The sequence below is a fragment of the Perognathus longimembris genome, chromosome 22 (genome assembly GCF_023159225.1).
Source record: "Perognathus longimembris pacificus isolate PPM17 chromosome 22, ASM2315922v1, whole genome shotgun sequence".
Taxonomy (NCBI): domain Eukaryota; kingdom Metazoa; phylum Chordata; class Mammalia; order Rodentia; family Heteromyidae; genus Perognathus; species Perognathus longimembris.
The window spans coordinates 14,643,235-14,665,487 of NC_063182.1; the positions used below are offsets into that span (position 1 = coordinate 14,643,235).

The window sequence follows — 22,253 nt, forward strand, 5'->3', positions numbered from 1 at the left end:
TGAGTTCAAAGGTCTTCATGCCATGCAGTAATGGACTGAAGGAAAAAAAAAAAAGAGGCTCTTTTGAAACAAGTGGCCCATAGGCAATGGGCGGCACCTGCTTTCAGAATCCCTGTGAGCTTCAATTTTTCCAATGCAGATAGAACCTAAAGTGTTGTGTTAGTGTTAAAAAGGCTTTGGAAATCAAGAATACATTTCTAGATAAGAAATTTGGAAGTAAAATTGTCCTAAATAATTATTGCCAAGTGAGAAAAGGAGAATTATGGCTACCAAAATGTTTAATTGCCATTCCAGCTTCTTTATAAGTTTTTTGTAACAGTTTCCAGCAGGCCCACAGAGAAGCACAGGTGATTCCTACAAGTTTGTCAAAGATCTAATACTGGCCCTTAATAAGTTCCAGGTAAGAGCATGCTTAAAAACTACTTCTGTGTGGACCACCCTGTTTGGCCTTTAATTGGAGTAAAGTGGCCTCTTCTAAGACTCACTGATCTGAAATCTGCAGTTCAAAGCCAGCCCAGGCAGAGAAAGGTCCCTGTGAAAGACTTGTCTCTAATCAGCCAGCAGAGTGCTGGGAACGGAGTTGTGTGGAGCTCAGAGTGGTAGGGTGCTAGTCTTGAGCTGGAGAGCTGGGGGACAGCGCTCAGGCCCTGAGTCCAAGTCCAGTGGAAAGTCACTCCTCCTGGGACAAAAGCGATGGAGCATCTAGAGTCAGTAAGCCACTGCTTGGATGGCAGAGATGGTGTCAGATCCTAAAGTCACTCCTGTTTGGCCTTTCAAAAGTTAATCAAAGCTGGGAAGTCCTAGAAGAATAGTTCGTAAGCATGCCTTTCTAATGCCCATGTCTGTCTACTGGGCAGGAACTTGCCAGTCATCTGTGATAGTGTGTAGTAAGGGTAAGTTTGTCAAATGAGGGGATAGTTTAAAATCCCAACCCCTGCATCTACTCTAAGCTCTGACTGGCAGTGAGAATTTTAAGCTGATACATCTGTTCAGGAAAGAAAGCGTGTAGACCTGAGATTGTGTCCTTACTGAGATCTGTTAAGTCATCAGAGATCAGTTCCCCAGCCAGTCAGGAAAAAGCTTTTACAAACTAGAATGTTAAAAGGCTACACTGAGGTAGCCCCAAAAGAAGTCTGTATAGTTGAAAGTTAAAATGTTGAATGTAATTTCCAGTTTGGAGTAAAGCTCCTAATGGACATCTGATCCTGCAGCCCCTTGGTACACTAAGGTTATAGGTTCCTGGCTAGGTAAGGTCAACGCCCCTGAGTCAGCCTGAAGAAGTTATAGAAGATGGATGATCTTTGCCCATCAGCCTCCCCTTTTAGGACCTAGGGACCAGAGTTGTTTTTGGGAAGATGAGGCAGGATAAACTAGAGGCATGTAAAACAGAGGTAACAGTATACAGAGACTGCACTTGTGAGAAATGGTTACAGGCCAAGCCGCCTATGTTGGCTTAAAAAAAAAAATCCTAGCCTTATTGGAAATATCTGATTTAAACTTATTGCCCTGGCAAAATGACCCAAGGGCCATTGATTGCCTAAAGCTGTCTTGACTTTCAGTAATGTGCCAGCCTGCAAAAGCTAGTGTGCTTAAGAAGGAATCAGGAAAATACTAGGAAATTTACTAAAGTTAGGCTTTAGGTTAACTTAGGTTAAATTTCTCTAACCAGTCTATGGAGAAAGTTGCAGGTAACCCAGAGGGTGTGACATTCTACTGGAACCACTGGGAGCCACTGCTGCCTGACATCACCATGGCCCCTGCCCATTGCATTTGAGTGAGGATCAAGGAAAGTCTAACAGTCATTTGGAAGAATCTACATCTTCAGATGGGACTCTTATCACACGCAGCTGATTTCTGATTTCTGCTGGAAAGTGCTTTGGATCTGCTAAAACTACATTCTTGAGTTGACTGGAGTTAACTAGCTCTATTAAGAAAATTGGATATTGTAAGAAATTTTCAAGCAGACTGGCCTGCTGCTAAATTAAAAGCATGTATTAAAGGCTGGAGAGTTACTTCCAGGCAATTCCTGGGGTGGGAGGTATGTCAAAGAGTATTAATATGTGTCCAGATGGATTAGGGTGTGACGTCAGAAGAGAGGGAGGTAACTGCCATCAGGTGTGCCAGATACCAAGGTAACTGGACAGAGATTTAAACTGCCGGGGGCATCTTCATGGAGCCCTCCTGGGGGTGGATCTGCAGATGCCACTGGCCAACCTTAGGCACTTGGAGGAACTGGAAACTAGAGAAATCCACTCTAGAATAGTTGGTTCATTATATAGAATACAGATATAGAATAGTTGGCTTATGATAGTTGGTTCTGGTCTGGCTTCTTAGGATCACCCTGTGGGTGGAGTCACAGTAAATTACCTTGATGTAGTTGAGATAAACCAGAAAATGTAGACAGTTTAAAACTCTAGCAGCAAAGAAGCCCCAGAAAATGTAAAAAGGAAACTTAGTATAGAAAGCCTTGGAGAAAGGGATAGAGAAATGGTTTCCTGTGGATAAGAAAGGGATTTAAAAAGTAAATTGTCACAGAATGTTCCAGCAAATCACTGATGGTGTGAGGAAGTAGAAGCTGGTGTGAGTGGGGATATGTTAAATTTTATAAGACACAGATTATAAAACTGTATAAGGAAAGACTTTAGAGAGAAAACAAAAATGTTTCCTTTAGATTAAAAGGTTTTGGCATGTTAAAAGTGAGAAAGACAATCCCTAAAGTGAGTATGTAACAAATGGTAAAGTCGGTATGTAATCAATTGGCTATAATATAAATAGGGTCAGAATTGGGGCTTTGGTGTAAAACTATGTTTATCTGTACCTGTATCTGCAGGGCTAGGGGACTTGTGTGATCGCCCCCTCAGAGCCCTATGGCAAGTCCACCAAGAGATCTGGCTCAAGCTAGTGGCCCTTTATACTGGACCTCCTCCTGAGCCACGCCCGCTGCCAGCTGAGTAAAGCGCCACCTACGGCTTATGGTATTGCGGGCACAATACCAATCTGTCCCTACTGATTCTCAGTCAGAATCAAACTAAGCAAGGAGAGCCACGATTGGTTCTCAAGTTACCTATCAGAAGCAGGGAATGAAGGGGGGAATGAAGAGTAGAGTACCCCATTTTCAGGCAGCCCCTGTTATGAGCAAACCCAGGGCAAGCTTATTAGGGCCCAGCCGGTCAAGAACTCTAATCGCCTGGGAATGCTTAACTCTAACCACCCCTAGAATGCCTCGAGCCCTGAGCCAATCAGATTTGTACCCGTAATCTTGCTTGCTTGAACACCTGATTGCTGTAACTTTGTTTTTTGTCTTGCTTGAACACCTGATTGCTGTAACTTTGTTTTTTGTCTTGCTTGAACACCTGATTGCTGTAACTTTGTTTTTTGCCTTTATAAGCCCGGTGTAATCGCAGCTCGAGGCTTCCTCCTAACCTCCTCTGTGTTGGTGGGTAGGACGAGGCCCGAGTTGCAGCTCGCTTGAATAAAGTCTTGCCTTGCTTTTGCATTTTGGAATGTCTGAGTCTTGGTAGCCTTCTTGGTGGTCGTCTCGTGACTTGGCACAACAACACACAAAGATAAAACTTAATTTTCTGTACTAGATTGTCTAAACTAATGGAATGTATGAGATTAGGCAGACTATATAGTTAGGTTTGCCAGGATTTGGTCTCCTTTTTAAATCTTGTTTTAATGTTTTTGATTCATATTTGGTAAAAGCTTTTCTATATGTTTTTGTTTATGCTAAAAAATGTATATCCACAAACTTTTAGCCTTCTTCGCAGTAGTTGAATAAAATATTAATCTTATATCTCTGTGGCAAATGTAAACTTTGGTGGCAGAAAAATTGCAACAACACAAACAACAGATACCAGATATTTTTCTAGTAAGCTCAGGATCTAGTCATAATAAAATTGTATTACCATTGGATTTACACTGAACCTTCCTCTTTATATATAGTATTGCTATTCTTGGAGGAGGAGAATTATTTAACGGAGTCTTTGAGACATTACCCATGAGCTACATAACAACTATTTATACAATAAGCAGGTTGCTATCTAAGAATGATATAAAAGTGAGTTTATACTACCAGTCTTGGTATTGAGGTATTTAGTCTCTTGAGGAAAATAATAAATTTACATGTTTCTTAAAACTTTCAGCACCAGGTTTGAAGATAAAGCTTCCTTTCTGTACCATATAGCCTACACTTACAAAATTTATAAGGTCATGAACATGCCAGTTTCACTGAAATTGCAGTGCAAACCATAAGTCATAGTTATTATCAAAATACATACAGTACGGACAAATTAATATGAGACTCACCCGAGAGTTCACAACCAAGAAGTTCCATTCGCAAAGTGCAGTGCCTTCGACAAACTTGAGGATAGAGTCTCACGTACTGAGCTTTGATAGGGGGTGTGAATGAGTTAGCATAGGGTGTATTGTTATCAACATTTCCACGGAACACCTGGGTAAAATACATAAGGCAGCATTTAAAGTTATTTTTTATAATAATTTCATTACTGTTTTTATATTTTAACCCTACATTTTGCATAACAAAATTCTTACAAGACTATTATAATAAATAATTTGGGGCTCTGCATTTAGGAAGCACCATATCATTGAATTTAATATAAGCCACATAGATAAAATTGTAATTTAAATTACAAGCCACTGTCCCTGTGGCACAATCAAGATACGTTTTGGATAACCATTTCAATCCAAAGGGCCATCTTTTAGAGCTATATAAGTACTGATAAATTTCATTTCTTCACCTTTTATAGCAAATGATGTACACGGTTATCTTAAACCCTTCAACCTCCTCTAGGTATGCCTTTCATTTGGAAACTCAGAATCTGTGTAGAGCTTTCTTATCATTCAGTCTTGTCTAATGGTCTGTTAGATTTATGAGGCTTTGGCCTGACAATTGAAGACTATATCTTCCTCAATCAGCCCCAGACCTTTAGTTCAGAAGCATAAAATTCCTGATATGCATTCTTTCAGGTTGGGAAAATTTTAGCTTCTAAATTGAAAGTATTAAAATACAGAATCTTTTATCCCAATAATGTCACTTTTTATTTCTCCTTTTATGTAACCTAGGCAAACAGAACATCTTATTTAAATCCACTCAGGAAGATAATTTCCAAAATCCTTCCTCCAATTTCTTAGATATTTTAATGGATTGTTTTGCTCTTCTGATATTTTCAACATTAAAATTTTTGAGGAATGATTAATTTAAAAATCAAACCATTAAAAGAAAAGGCAAAGGTAAAGCAAAGGTAAAGGCAAAGGTATAGCATACACATTTCTTCTATTTTGTTCTGCTATAGAACAAATACATTTTTCAATACGAAGTATATAAGATGTATACTTTTGTTTTCATTTTGTACTTTTCTTGCTTTATAAATGATAGCTAAGCCAGCCTCTAGAGTCTCATACTTGAAATCTCAGCTGCTCAATAGCCTGAAACTTGGAAGGATAATGGTTCAAAGCTAGCCTGAGAAGAAAAGTCTGTAGTATGCAGGAAAATGCCAGGTTGGAGGTACAGTTCAAGTGGTAGAATGCCAGACTTGCATGTAAGCTGAGAAACAGGCAGCTCTGAATCTAAGCCCCATACCATTAATTTTTTTCAGTTGACTATCAGTTGTTTTAATAAGACGAGTGATAATTTATAAAAACAATAAAAATGAAAGTTTATAGATGACTGCAATTAAAATAAAGATAACTTCTCAAGTACAGAACTCTACTAACTTTGGGACAAAGTATTTGTAGAACTATCAATTAAAATCTGAAAAAAAGTCTTAAGTGACAGCTGCTGTAACTTTATAACTTAGAGAAACTCCTACTTACTTCAACTCCCTACCCAATTAAGTCCCCAAGTCTTGAGAAATGTATTTTTGACATAAGGCTTCTTCTGAATGCTCAGTTGTCATACAATAATTAATGATTGTCAATGGAATGTTACTTTTAATTCAGTAAGTTAAATTATACTTACCATGTCTTCACTAGTGCCTTTCACTTTGTACATTGCCCAGGTCTTCCCATCATTGCTGTAGGCAATTTTGTAGGATTTTATATACTCTGGACTCCCAATCCTCTTAGCTCCTTGGGTAATCACACCAGTTACTCGCATTTTTCTTTGCAAATTAATCTGAAAAGACAAAATATAGCTGATGTTAATGTCATTATTTCAAGGTATCAATATGGATGACAATGCGTTTTGGTAATGAAACTTTTTATTTATCACATAATAAGTCATTATATTGTAAGTTTTCCCCCAAATAAGTGAAATAGTCACATGTTAAATTTAACTTCAAATCTCTTTCTCTAGTGAAATACATTCTTTTGTTACATAATGCAATACTTGTGAGTAGGCTTTGACAAATGCAGCAGGCCCCAACCAGGCATCAGCAGATCATGCTAAAAATTCCTAGCTACTTGGGAGGTGGAGACTGGGTTGGTGGTGTGAGGACAAAACCAGGCATAAAAGTTAGCAAGATCCCTTCTTTACATATCTAGATACATAGTAAGCACCTATAATTACAACTATTGAGATGAAGCTATTGAGATGAAGAAGATTCTGGACCTGGTCTATGCTACTTCAACAGAAGAAGCTCAATATGGTAGTTCGCATCTGTCATTCCAGATATAGAAGGAAGCAGAATCATAGCAGGACTAGTATCCAGACATAATCTGCTTCCAACTCAGGAAGTGATATTTTTTATTAAAAAGTACCAAATAGTGCTAGAAACATGGTTCATGTATAGTGTGTTTAAGCAAGCCCAAGTCACTGTGTTCAAAAATCAATATTACAAAAAAAACCAAACTGCAGTGCCCCAAATATAAGCATAAGAAGTATTTCTGATTGGTTATGATGTGCTACACATTGCCTAATGACAAAATTAACTGTTGTTATGTCTAAAATGATTAATACACCATAAAATAGAGCACAGCGTTTCATTAAAATGTTTAAGTATTGGAAAAACAAAAGATAATAATAAGAACAACAACACATAAAAACCTACATAGAAGTGTGTTTGGTGTCTGGCACTGCATACTGTGACATGTGCTACAGGCTATGTCAGTGGTCAAGGGAGAAGAGCTTTTTTGTTCATCAAATATTTGCTTTTCTCTTCACTTGATCATATGGAGATTTTGTAACTGGCATTTCTTCTCCATTCCAAATCAATTTCAAGCAGTTCTTTTTGTGAGAATAATAGACATCTCATAACATTTTTAATATTCTTCTTATATATAAGTTGGAATCTCCCTTGCAGTTAACCTATAGTAATCAAATTAAGTGTTGCAATATAAACATGCTTATCAAAGAAATGAAAAATTTGTTTGCTCACTCTAAAATGTTCTTACGGTGTCATAAAATTGTGAACTTAGATGAAATTTACTGTTCTTGGTAACTTTTTATAAAGAACTCCTCTCTCCAAAACACAAACCTAAAAGATTTAAATGTGTCATCATAGAATAGTAAGTTACCTATCTAGAGTTAGTTTGCCAGAAAAAAAAATAACATGAAAACCTTCAAACATTTTAATTGTATGGTAGGCCTTTGACTTGGTAAAGATGTATGTGATGGAACCATCACTGTTTCTGAATTTCCCAGCAACTCATCTTGTATCTCTGAACATCAAGTGGTCCCTCCCTTACTGCTGTTCATAAGGCTATATTTTTAAGGTCATTCCTATATAAATGAAAACTGGTATATTTTTCCAGTTAATATTTGTTTTTGAGCAAAAACCTTTTTTTAATATCAACCCATAGTGTATATCAAACAAATTTACCTTTCTGATTCTCATTGCTATCTTTCCTCCATGTCCAAACAGTTTCACTAGGGATATTCTCTGCATGTCTATCTATCTGTCTGTCATCTATGTATCTGTTTATCTGTCTGTCCATCCTTCATCCATCCATCTCTGTCTTACTATGTGCATATATACACAGATCTATGTACACGTCTATTTATGCATACCCTTACCACTCAGAATCCCCTCCCTTTCTAGTTCCACTAATTTCCCCTATGCGGTATTTCTATATGTCCTATCAGCATTACTAGTACTACACTAACCTCATTGTCTTTCTAAGCCTGTAGTCAATATACCAGCAAGAACAAGTGATATTTGGGGAAGCATGCCACTTGATGAATTAAAATCCTGAGACAGGTGATCTGCTATCTCTTAACTACTCTGCCTACCATGTACGTTTTTCATGCTTGCAACTTAAAGCTTGTGAAGCATTTTATTTTCTTTATTCTTTTCTCCTTCCTTCCTTCCTTCCTTCCTTCCTTCCTTCCTTCCTTCCTTCCTTCCATCTTTCCTTCCTTCCGTCCTTCTTTCCTTCCTTCCTTCCTTCCTTCTGGTTCTGGATTAACAGTTTCAATTTTCTCCAATCGTTCTTTATAAATTGAATTAGATGTTCAATAGTATTCTTTCCACTTCTTTACTGTGCTACAAAAATAATTCTAGAGACAGAAACATTTTATGTTCCCTTTCTTTTTGCAGACTCAAAAAAGAATGTCCACCATGCATATAAGTTTTACTAATTGTACTTGATATGATCCATGTCTGGTTCAATTAGACTGTATTTTTCATAGTTCAGAGGTCTCTCTCTTCTCTCTTTCTCTCCTCTTTCGCCTCACTCTCTCTGTCTCTCTCTCGCTCTCTCCTCTCTCTCTCCTCTCTCTCTCTCCTCTCTCTCTCTCTCCTCTCTCTCTCTCTCCACCGCCCCCGCCCCCGTCCCTCTCCGCCCCCTTGGTTCTCGCAGTTGAGTTCAACAGGCTCCTTTCCATTTGGCCTTCTTTTGTCAGGTCATTCACCCATTCTCAGCTCTTAGAGTGCTTAATGTGGTCAATACTGTACACTAATCCTCTTGACAAGGATCTTGTCCTTGCTTGTTCTCAACAATGCCAACAGCATGCTGGGTAATATTGTAGACCTTTCCAGTTTTGCCATGGTAACATTTGTGGGATATTCCTTTATTGAACAATCCCAACTCCCTTGATAGCTACCATTTCACCCTTGTAGATTCTCATGTATGTTGCCAAAGGAGCTACTCCATGTTTCCTGAAGCTCCTGAAGAACATATATCAGGTACCTCTCCTCTTTCCCTTTGTGTTCATCATTATGGCAAATTACTGGAAGATGGCAGTTCCTGCCAAAAGCTCAATTAGACTTTTAAATGGTGAATTTTAATTATTAATAGTGCATTTTGAAATAAACAACCCCTGATGGACACAGTGTTTTAGCATGTCAGGTAAATTAGCGTATTGGATGGAAGAGCAATATTCTCTTGTTATCTTGTGTGTGAATTGCTTTTTCTTTTAATCTGAGACTCTTCAGAGCCTAAACCTTCCCAATACATAGCATAAACAGTGGGCACTTTGATTCATGCTTCCTTCCATTTTGGAAGCCAAATTCCCCATTTCATATTGCTGAATACTCCTTTTTCAATTATCTTTTATCTCATTTCAATTATCTTGTTTATGCCTCTTGTACACAGCCAAATTACCTTGGCATGGGTTTTAGCTCATGAGCTGTACACTAATTTTCTAAAGCTTAAATTGTAGAAGTGTAGTAGAATTAAAAATATAAATATGAGCTTGTGGTTGTTTTTAAATCATTGAAAATTATGATTTTAAAAATATATCCTTGCTCTAATGTTTACAAATCATGAGTGTCTATTTTACGACATAGAACTCCAGGTAGTAAAGCCTCATCACACCTGTGTTATATCTATTTTCAGTAAGCATTTATAGCATATGCATTTAGATATGCAGTTTTATTAAACTAAAAATATGAATAAAATAATGCATAGAACAGTCATCCAATGATCACTAAGTTTTAATAAATATTTGGCTCCATGCTATTGATTTCTCATATTTCTAGTATTACTAAGCTTGGATAATAAGCTACTCAATATACAAGTGGTTGGATTTCACCTTCATGATAATGCTTAAATTTAATATTGATGTCTAAATAAAAATTAAAACCCTCCCCCTAACAAAAAATTTCAAAAATCTAACCCTTGCTGGAACTGTAGTATGATTTCAAAACATCTCTACCAGAAATATCACTTGCAAGTGCTCTCCTTTAGTCTCACCCCAACATTATATTTTTGATCTTTTGTAAGGTAACAGTGACTGAAGCTGATCTTAGGTTAGTTTTGCCTATAGTAAATATCAGACCCTGTTAGTGTGCAATTAGGAGTTTCATCTGAAAACAAATCAATTATGCTATGAATTTCATGGTGATTGGATATGAAATAATATGCTTTCATTTATGGGTTTAATTCCAAATTAATGAAACACTGAACCAAGTATATCCTGAGGTATTTTAAGTGAAATATTTCTGGAAGCCATGGAGGGAAAGTCATAGGGCAGAGAACACTTTTCTAGATGTGTCATTTCTCATTCTCATTTCGCTTGTCTGTGCTGCACTGAGTTGCACATGATATTAGTGGTAAAATATGGGCCAGACTAGAATAGGAATCTGTAGTCACTAGTAGCTTGTATGATCTGCCCTACCACTTCCTTACATGCTAGTTTACAGACTCTTGAGTGGAAATAGTGATAGAGGTTGTAGCAAGAGCAATGTCCTACAGGAAGAACAAAATGAACAAAATGATGATAGAGCACAGATTATAATCCTCCCATAGGATGTCCTCCAGATGCAGTCCAATGCACTTCCAGCAACTGAAGTTAAAATACAGTTCAAACTCTCCTCCAGGTAGAACTCTAGCAATGATAACAGTCACAAACTATTTGAGGAATGCATATAGAAAAGAAAATAAAGGACAAGAATCATGCTAGCAAGTTATAAGATCTGTGAAAATTGACCAATTAAGAAATAATAATTGTAATGTCAATACAAATCCACAGAAAAATGAGGAGGGGCTTTAAAAGAAGCTTAAGAATAATTTTATTAATAAGTCTCAGTTGCAGAAATGTGGTATGAAAATAGAATTGTTGAGATAAAGTTCCCAAAGACTTTAACAGCAAGAATGTAGGGACATAGTGGAGAAGAGACAATGGTCATGCAGGCAGGTTCATGAAACCTACTCCAAAAGGCTAAAACATGAAATACAGAGATTGGCTATATTGGTAAACAAAACAAAACAAAACAAAACAAAAAAAAACCCAAAAACCCAAAGAGTAAAAAGTAGACTCGATTTTGCTTTCTATAAGTAACTTACGCCAGCAATTAACAACTGACCAAAAGTAAGATAAGGAGGACTAGAAATAGATAATCAATATATATGCTCAATATTTTAAGAGATTTTGTATATAGAATAAAGGAAATCAGATCGGTAAGGAAAATAGACTGCACTGCTGTTTCATTGTGAGTTATATTAAAATTTTTTTAATTAATAGCTGTTACTATATGTGAGGAGGAATTCTAGGTAAATGGGACATTGAAGTGAACGAATAAACTACAAGCTGGGTTCGAGTGGCTCACATTTATAATCATAGCTACATTAGGAAGCTGAAACCTTAAGGGGTGAGGTTTGAACACCACCTGGGCAGAAAAGTCAACAAAATTCCATCTGGAGTTAATTATCAAAAGCTTAACTTGAGAGGTGATTCAAGTGATGCAGTGTCAACCTTGAATAAGTGAGCAAAGGCCTTGAGTTCATGAACAGTATTAGCAATAGACAAAGAAAAACAAAGAAAAACAGAGAAAAGAAAAGAAAGAACAGAGAAAAAAAAGTAAAACAGAGAAAAGAAAAGAAAGAAAAAGATGGAAAGAAAGAAAACTGCAAATTACAGGACAGTATACTTTAAGAAGTATTGGCTTCTTACTCAAAGTGATTGTGTTAAATTAAAAATTTCCTAAAAATAAAATCAGAAAAAAAATCAGATACAGATTAACCATTTATAAATTTTATAGCAAAAGATTGGTTAATAAAGAAATTAAAAGACTTTACGTATTGTAAGAAAACACAAATAATCTAATTTAAAATGAGTGAAAGATTTGGTTATTTGCTATTAAATGAAATATACATGGCTTTGAAACAATCATTCAGAGCATAAATTAAAATGAATCTTGCCATAGCACCATAATTAATGCATCAGGAATCAATATCACAGACTTTTGACTATACTTTAGCAAAAATATAGAGTAAGCTAATTTGCATGTTTCTGTGAGACATAAGTGATAATCCTTATTAATGAAAATTTTGTTAGTGAACTAAAAAGTGTACATTCTCTTCAATGTAAAGATCCTGTACAACAAAGTACTTTAAAGTACAGTGACATATGTTAACTATTGTTAGTTCAAAACTGGTATTTTCAGTCCTTTTGTAATTGAATACTAGAACAAAATTTCAAAACCATGTAAAATGTCTAAAAAAGGAAATACAAGTCATTTCAATATAGAAAAATTCCAGAATGCGAGATATTCCATTGTAGAAAACAATGAGAGAATGGAGAAAAAGGGATCTGAAAAGAAAGAAGGGGGGGGTAGAGAGAGAGAGAGAGAGAGAGAGAGAGAGAGAGAGAGACAGACAGACAGACAGACAGACAGACAGAGACAGAGAGAGACAGACACAGAGAGAGAGGCAGGAGAGGGAATCAGAGACAGAGACAAAGAGGCAGAGGCAGAGAAAATAAGAGATTAGCATATTAATGTGAAAAGAATGTAAAGACTTCAGAACAAAACAGTGTACCTCTGACAAACTGAAACAAGCTATGAATTCTCCCAAGAAAGTCATAGGAAAAGTCCATAGGAAGGTCACACATTCAGGGAAAATATTCGCAATGTTGATCATTTATATGGTCTTGTTACTTAGAAAGCCATTCCTCAAATCTTTTTAGTCTTAGACATTGTTTCCTTTGTAAAATTATCAAAAGTTCCAAAGTAATGGTAGCAAGTATGAAGGCCTAAGTGTATTGCAATAAAATAAAATAAAATAAAAAGTGGGCTATTGTAATTTTATGTAAACTTCTTTCAGATAAGATTTAAAAGGAGATAGATACCCATACATGCTTTTGCAGACAATCAATTGCACTATAATATTTGACTGGATTATATAAAGAAAATCATTGTATAGATATGTAGCTATAAGAGAAATGGATATTTTAATAACCTATGAACAAAATGGTTAGACAAAGGGCAAACCAATGCAACAACAATACTCACAGACAATATGTTGGAAATGAACTTTAGGGGAGGTCAAGGGGAGGGAAAGTGGGAGAAAAATGAAGGAGTGGGCAACAATGTTCAACAAGAAATGTACTCACTACATTATGTACGTAACTGTAACCCCTCTGTACATCACCTATTAAAATTAAATTTTAAAAAGAAAACTATGAATGTTCTTCTTGTGTTATTATTGTCACACTAAAACTTCTAAGGTTTACTTTTTTTTTTTTTGGCCAGTCCTGGGCCTTGGACTCAGGGCCTAAGCACTGTCCCTGGCTTCTTCCCACTCAAGGCTAGCACTCTGCCACTTGAGCCACAGCGCCGCTTCTGGCCGTTTTCTGTATATGTGGTGCTGGGGAATCGAACCTAGGGCCTCGGGTATACCAAGGCAGGCACTCTTGCCACTAGGCTATATCCCCAGCCCCTAAGGTTTACTTTTTTAAGTTGTAACAATTGTAGTTTCTTAAAATTTAATTGATATGCATAATTCAAAAGTCTACCAGAAAACTTTTCGTATTCATTATATTAAAATCTACCACTGTATTTTAAACATTGAATGATCATGTTCCCGTTGATGATCTTCTATAGTAATCCACTGGTCATTTGAAGTATTCTGTGATTCACACAGATTTTCTTAAGTGATGATCCATTCCACTATACAATGTAGAAAATTCCCATTAATTAATATCACTACCAGCTTACTCCCCCCCCCCAAAAAAAAACAACCACAACCTTATTTATAGGGAGCTAATAAACTCAGAATAGTGGTTATAACTTTTCAAACATTCTAGTTTTCACTTGAAATGTCTAGTGTTATCATCACAGTAAATGCTATCTGCTGGTTTCTATGACATGGCAAGATTACTCCTCATTTTCAGTGAAAGCTCTGAGATCACATGGAGGTTCACACAATGTTACAAGTCCTCTTATGGTCAAGGGTATGGCACTTTAGTACTCTGCAAATGTGCTTGATCTTTAATCCCATCTCATTACACAGACTATGATAAACCTAACCACGTCTGTCTGGCATTCAATAAATCCATTATCATTACTTCTTCATCATAGATGTTTCGAAGTGAACTGGGCACTCTATTTTAACTCCTATGTATACATAATAGAGATGAATAAACTGCAGCTGTACAATTTTGTGCCATTTTCTTTTTTGTGCTAAGACATGGACATTTTCCTAACCATTTTTGTGGCATTAGTACAAATGTTGGAAATAGCGTTGACTTGTGAACCTCCTTAATGATTCTTCGACATTCTCTGCCTCCATAAAGAATATGTGAACCATTAGATTTAGAAGAGAACTGTAGTTTTTTCTTTGCAAACCTTTATCTCATATTCTGTCTGTCTCTTTCTCACACACACTTACACACATACACACTTACAAATGCTCCCAAGGAGATAAAAACATAATTAAGAAATGGAAGAAAGGATATTAACAGGCAATTATAAAAATTAATAGATAACTTTACTATTGTTGAAACTCAAACTACGAAAATAGCAATTTGTAGGCAGCAGAATAGCAAAGCAAAATGTCAAATATAAAATTATGGCTGGGAATATGGCCTAGTGGTAGAGTGCTCATCTCGTATACATGAAGCCCTGGGTTCGATTCCCCAGTACCACATATATAAAAAACAGCCAGAAGTGGTGCTGTGGCTCAAGTGGCAGAGTGCTAACCTCAATCAAAAAGAAGCCAGTGACCGTGCTCAGGCCCTGAGTCCAAGCCCAAGGACTAGCAAAATAATAAATAAATAAAATCATGGTAAAGTAGTTTATTGTTGATTTTGGTGGTAAGCTTACTAAGTCACTGACATCTCTTCATTGCTCATAAAGTTAAGGAAACTTATATCTGTGTATCCCTCCTAAATGCACTTGACTAATACTCAATAAGAAATTCACACATATGTTTATTATATATCATTGTGCAAAGGAGATTAATGTTAAGTATATCGCCTCAGAGGACTATAAATTAAATACAGGAACTGGAGTAGAGCTTACTTATGGTGTAGGAGACCTTGAAGTTAATTCTCCAGCAACACCCAGCAACATTCCAGCAACACACAATCCAACCTCGATAATTAAAAAATAAAATGTATTTGTGTGTCCAAGCAATTGTGAATGTGTGTGTATCTCATGGAATAAATCCATTGGGTTGGACAGGTTGAACTGAATTTGTTAAAAACCAGATTGTGTTATAAGGAGGGTGCAGAGTGAAATGAAAACAATTTATTGAATGTTAGTATAGATATTAAGATATTTACAACATTTTTTTGTCTAAATTAATGTAGGAAAGGCTTTCATGGCAACTCTACTAGAGAGAAGATGAGAAAGAAGGTGGGAAACAAGTAACTGGAATATTCAGCAAGAAGATATCTTCCTTTGAATGATAATATGATTTGCAATGAAGAGATAGATGTCTGTGCAAGCCAGTGCTGGCCCATGACGGTCTCAGAAATTGAGGGAAGTCTTTAGCTCCCATTACCAACTTCATTGTCAAAGAGAGCTTCAGTACAATCCTCTGATCCAAGTAGAATTACTATAAAATCATTTTCTCAGATAGTTCTCTTGTATAAGATACCATAGACTAGCATTTCAAACGCAATTAAACTTGAACATAATTGAAATTATTCACAATAAATATTTAGGCAAAAACTGAAATAGAAATTAGCTAAAATATAAACAACTATTTGTCTCTAACCCAAGCTAAAAATTGACCTTAAAAGTAACCAGTCATCTTTCTTTATCTCAAACTCATTGCTGGAGTGAGAATTTGTATTTTAGTGCATTCAATTCTATTTATGACTGGCATTTGCTGTCAGTTAGAGAAAAAGTATCCCAAATATAAAAAACAAACTAAAATAGTTTGGAAAAAATAGACCTTCCTTCTTTTAAAAAATGTTGTAATATTTAGGAAGAGAAAAATGGGAAGAAAAAACTCTCTTTGAAGAAACTCTAGGAATGTCTGAGCCAGATCCTAAGAAAATCAAGCTGTATCATACATTTAGTTATCATTGAATTCATAGTTATTGATGCTCACCCACAAACATTAGCTTCATAGTGGATATTTAAAAAGCAGACTTAGAGCAATTCATTATACTTTCTCTCTCTCTCTCTCTATATATATATACACACATAATCTATATCAGTGCATGTATATACAAATTCATTTTCATAATGTACAAAATCAGGGAATTAGTTTAAACAAACTACTGAATGATGGGAAGTAGAATTTTTTCAAGTATTTTCTAATAAGCGAAGACTATATATCACCATTTACACAGCAAGAATTAGGTAAAAGATAAACTGATAGAAGAATCTGCACATCAGAATGAGACTGTTATGTGTTCTATCATTAGAATTGCCCAAAGTTTAACTACAGAATTTACTACTATTGAGTATGTATGATATTCATGGACATATTCGTGATTCAAATTAAAAAGAAGCATAAAGCCTAAGAACAAAAAAGGCCAAGATGCACAACATAATTTGTTTTTAGAAAAGCAATCTACTTTTTATTTATATTTGTATTTATAAGATGTCTTTGTATTTAATAGAAAATATTTTTGTACGATTGTTATGACAACTTAATTGGAGCCAAATAGAGTATCAGGAGTTTGTAAAATGTCACTTTTTGTGATAATGGCACATATTGGTATTGTCCCATATTTGTTACTGACTCTGTAGCTAAAACTTTGCAAATAGTGTGCTAGGTGAATATTTTGTTCTCATATTTGGTTTTGGGTAATGATTTTTGAGACTAAGTTCTTAAGAGCTTTGCAATTTCCTGAATGATAGGAGCCTTTAACATAGAGCTCCTGTATCCTTGTAAAATTTCCCAAGTGATAGGAATACTGTTTTCCTAGTGAAGTGATTCTTGGTAGCTCCTTGGATGGATTTAGGATGGATTGTAGTTGCCAGGGGAACAAACCATGGAATTAGAGGGCTGATACTTTCACTTCCCAGGACAGGATTGTGTTAAGATTAAGGTGGCTGCCATTGGCAAATGAAGTAATCAATTATGCTTGCACAGTTAACCTTACCTAGCCACTGAGGATTAGTTTTCAGATTGCTAAACATTTGAAAGGTTCCCGGAGAATGGTATACAGAAATGGAAGGAACTTCCACTCTCCTTCTCTCATTTGACTCTTCTTCATCTGTATCCCCATGAATACCTTTAGAATAACCTAGGAAATACTAGTGTCTCCTAAGTTTTGTTCATAGTTCTAATAAATAATCCAAGCACCAAAAAGGGTTATCACCAGTCGATCTGAAAAATTACTGTTTGAGTTTGCCATCCAAAGAGAGAGAAAATTTTTTTACCCAGCCTTTTACCTGTGAAATCTGTAGCAACTGAGATTACTGTCAGAATTCAGTTAAATGATTTTTTTTTTTTAAAAGCAGTCAATGTTCACTCTATCCTACTGATTTGGGGCACCAGAGGTGGGGAGTTTTTTGGTGCTTAGGGAAGTAGGAAAATCAGTTGTTGTTTCTATTCCTAAGAATTTTGTCCAACTGGTCACTATGAAAACAATCCTTCCAGGAAAACATTTCTTGATAGCTGGAAATACAAACTCAACCTAAGGCAAAAAGAAGAGGTAATTCTTTTTTACCTGTCATAGGAGAAATATTAGATCTTCCCATACAGTTCTAAATATTAACTCCCCTGATATATTTTTAGGTTTTGAGTGAAAAATAAACACAGAAACATCATCACCAAATGATTACAACTAAATAGTTCAGAGTTCAAGAGTTGGAACTCAGAGGACGCTGGTGGCTCATATATGTCACTGTAGCTATTTAGGAGGCTGAGATGGAAGGATAGAGGTTTAAATACAGCCCTGGAAGATAAACCCAAGAGATTCTTGTGTCCAATTAACTAGCAAAATGCTCTAGGTGGAGGCATGGCTCAAATGGTAGCACACCACCAATGACAGAAAAAAAATCCAAAGGAGAACACAAAGGCTTAGCTCAAGCAACACATACACACACACACACACACACACACACTCCTTTGTTTATTCACACCGTCTTAAGCTATCCCATCAAATGCAGTATTTATACCATCTGTGGAGGCACAGATAATGGAAAAAGGTAAGCTTGTGGAGGATGGCTTTATAGGTATATTAAGACGAAGAGTCATACACTAGCATGTACTTCATTAATTGATATGAACAGTCCTTGTGGCCATAGGAGAATCTCTTAGATAACCTCATCATCATCAATATGATCACCACTTTTCATTTACAGTGTCGAGTGAGTGCCACTGCTGCATTTGTTCATGCTTTCTCACACCATTTGTCTCCCTCCTCTCCCCTCCCAATCACAAATACATGAATAAACAATTCAAAAGGAAAAGAAAATAACAACACAGAGAAAAACCTCTTGCTTCCATTTCCTGGAGTTCATCTCTATAAATATTATTTTGTATGATCAGATGCACATAGCTACTGTGCCTTTGTGATCCTCTCCTAAGAATATCCTCCTTTGGTCTCACTGTGTGTGAATGCCCAGAGTACTGTATAATTTACCGTGTTCCAATGTATGTTAGTTTATTTTTTACCATCTAGTATGTTTATTGGGCACATTCTAGCTTCCACTAATGAGGAAAAACATGCAATATGTTTCTCTGGGTCAGATTTACTTCAATTAAATAATTTCCCCCCAGTTTTTTTTCTTTTTCCTCTTCCTTATGAAAGGTACAAGACCATTCTTTCTGATGTAGAATTCCAATGTGTGTGTGTGTGTGACACATTTTCCTTGTCCATTAGTTGACTGAGGGATAACTGGGCTGGTTCCATATCTTGGCCATAGTAAATTATGCTACAACAAACATGGTTGTGCTTGTAGCTTTAGTGTGGTCTTGTTTGTGTTCTACTGGCTAAGTGTCCAGGAGTTACTGTAATTATTGGAGAAAGCTTTTTGAAAGAAATTTTAAAGAAAAATTATGAAAAAAACTATAATATTGAGAAAAAGTATCAATATCTAGGATTCCATGCTTGAATAACTTCACAAATGCAATTATGTAATGAAATATAAACCGAAGTAACAATAATACATTTATTCCTGTGTCTCTTCTAAGAAATATGGCATAGAATATATATGATATTTTTTTTCAAGTTTCTCTTAAATAATCAAACACTGGTTCTGAAGCTCTAGATAAGAGAGTCATAGAACTTTCCACCTATGTCTTAAGCACTGGTCAGCCTTTACTACACATTCAATCCACTATTTTCTTTGTTAAAAATAAAGATGAAAGAATATGTACATATATATATGCATAAAACATGACAAGCAAAATATCACGTCTCCTTGTACCTGGTAGAACTTTTGATTAAAATGAGGATCTTATTGACCTATTAGTATGCCACAGAAATACAATATAACCACAAACTGTGCACTGTTGCTTGTTCTAGAAGTACTGATGAAAGTTTAAAGATCTCTCTGAATTTCCACATGTTTCTGAGCACCTTCTACTACATTCTATTTATCCTCTCTGCCCTCTTTCCTGCTATTATTAAATTTCTTCACAAGCTCCATCATTTGCAGATTCACATTCAGGAGGAGTGAAATGTATCCAATTTGTTTCAAAGCTTCTAGCTTGCACATTAATTTTGATGGAATTGACTGTATATTTAGGTAGCTTACAGTGTTGGATATTCTGAGGTACAGAATTCATATTCAGGCTCTGAACTTTAGTTATTTCTTGTCTTTGTAGTTATTTAATAAAACTGATGTCAAAATTAATGGAATCACTGTTGATAGGAAATTTGTCAACATGGAGTAACAAAAAATAAATGGATAAAGGGAACAAGAATAAACAGAGCAAAAACAATAGCATTTTGTCTACTTGCCATGAAGAACAGCTAAGAAGTTGGGGAAGAAGCAAAGATAAGAAGAAAAACATCAAGAGATAAGCTGGAATGGAACCACAACAATTACAATGACAAAATGGCTAAAGTATTTAAAAAGAAACCCATAATAGCAATTAGGAACAGTATATCCTGGATACTTAAGCATATAGAGGTTGGACATATAATTAATGAGAGAGTATGCAGGAGATTGTGTGTAAGAAGACTTTTTCAGTAAGTCCTGAATGAATGGGAAGTGAAGTGGCCAATTCAAAAATGTCATCACAATCAGCTCTACAACAGAATATAGTACTGCTAAAGATTATACGATTTTATCAGTTGCAAGTATTACAGGAAATATAGGCTTTTAAGAGGCTAAGAGTTGGTCCGGAAATGCAAAAGAGAACTCTCATTTTAGTTCATATAAATGCATGCCTCTTATGCTGGCCAACATGCTGGTTGGACTTCAAATTAGTAGACACTAATGACAATGCTTTGTGCATCAGAAAGTAATAATAGAGCTGGGCATTGCTTTCTCATTTCTGTAATCCCAGGTACCCAGGAGACAGGGTATCAAATTAGAGGCCACCATGGATACAAATATTTGGGAGATATCCATCTCAATAGCTGAGTGTGGAGATTTGGGTAGGTGTCTGTCACCCAGCTGTGTGAGTGGTAGTGCTGTAGTTATTAACTGAAGTGAGCCAGACTCAAAAAACATAGAGTCTATGGTTTACCTCAATGGTAATAATTTGTACATGTCTAGAGTAGACTTAGCAGAGTATCACAATAGTTCAATAGCTAGTACATATGAATACATAAGATGTTGCTAAGCGAAATGAACTCCAAATTATGAAAATAAATGGTTTATGGTTGTTGGTATTTTCAATGTGCCATCTAAAATTATGCATTTTTCTTTTGCCTTTCTCCTCCATGGCTCATGGTGTCACTGTAACTGATTTTAGTACCCTGGGTATTGTATATACATTTATTGGAACTGGGGAAGGAAAAGGGAACATCAAAATGGAAAGAAAAAGGGCAAAAGGTGAACCAATGCAACAATAATGCTTAGAAGACAATATGCTGTAAACCAACTGTACAACTCTGGATGGGGGGCACTAGGGAAAGGGGGGAGGCGGGAGAAAAATGAGGCAAGAAGTAAGTTTGATAAGAAATGTACTCACTGCTTTATGTATGAAACTGTAACCCCTTTGTACATCACTTTGGAAATAAATAGTTTTTACACCCTTCCAAAGGAATATGCTAAGCATTATGTTATGGACTTGTCATTTCAGCTATGGTGAGAGGTATAAATAGAAGGATCAACATCATGTAGAACTGGACAAAATTTATGACAGTATTCTAAAAACAATGCAGAAGAAAAAGGTATGGAAGCTTAGCTCAAGTGGTAGAATATCTGTCTAACAAGTGCACAACTCTAATATCAAACTTCAGTACTGGGGGAGGATGGATTGGAAATAGATTATCTATTACTTTATCTCTGCTTAAAAAACAGAGATTTCTGATGTTCATAGGCCTATCTAGGATAGTGGAGAGTTAGCAGGAAGGAAAAGATATATTGCTCCCTGCATTTTGTTTTATCTTAATCCAATATATGCAAGATACATATAAAAAACAATGTCAACACAACAGTTCCCAAGTATTGTTAGGAGAATACACTATACCTTACATATATGGAAAAATTATTGGGAGTGGCAGCTAGTATCCTAAAAATTTAAATACTGACTTGGGATTCATTGAACCTTAGGACAGAAACAGACACCACATAATAAAGAGTTAAAATGGACTTTTGGGAAATAAAACTATGATGCTCTTCATTTTTAAGCACTAAAGATGAAATCTTCAAACAAATCTATGCTCTAGCACAAAAGATAGCAAATTTTCTAAAATATTTTTTTCCAACACCATGCAAAATGAGTGAATTAACCAAAAAAAAAAAAAAAAAAGAGAAAAATAAAGCAGGGCTACATAAAGAGAATGGAATTTCTCTGGAATACGTATTCAGTAGCAATTACCAAGTAAAAACTTTGCATTTTATATTTTTCCAGTGCTTTTAATTAAATAATTACATTCACATGAATTCCAAATTTTAAATACATTTTAAGAAGTAAATTGTACTATGCCTCTATGTCAATATAGGTACTGGAATTTTTTCTTGGAAAATTTAATTTGTGATTAGTTATTTCTGTGCAAATAGACCAATTAGTGCTTGGCTATTACTCTTCTTGGTGACTATATA

At 35.7% G+C, this 22,253-nt stretch overlaps 1 protein-coding gene across 2 annotated transcripts in view; it reads right to left on the bottom strand.

The window, feature by feature from the left end:
- Edil3 (EGF like repeats and discoidin domains 3) overlaps positions 1–22,253 on the bottom strand; it is a 413,819-nt gene that overhangs the window by 112,628 nt on the left and 278,938 nt on the right. For both annotated transcript variants that reach the window (XM_048331381.1, XM_048331380.1), the window contains 2 exons: positions 5,981–6,136; positions 4,309–4,453 (listed from right to left, as the gene is read on the bottom strand). In XM_048331381.1, coding sequence (XP_048187338.1) covers positions 4,309–4,453; positions 5,981–6,136 — 301 coding nt within the window. The remainder of the gene's footprint in view (positions 1–4,308; positions 4,454–5,980; positions 6,137–22,253) is intronic.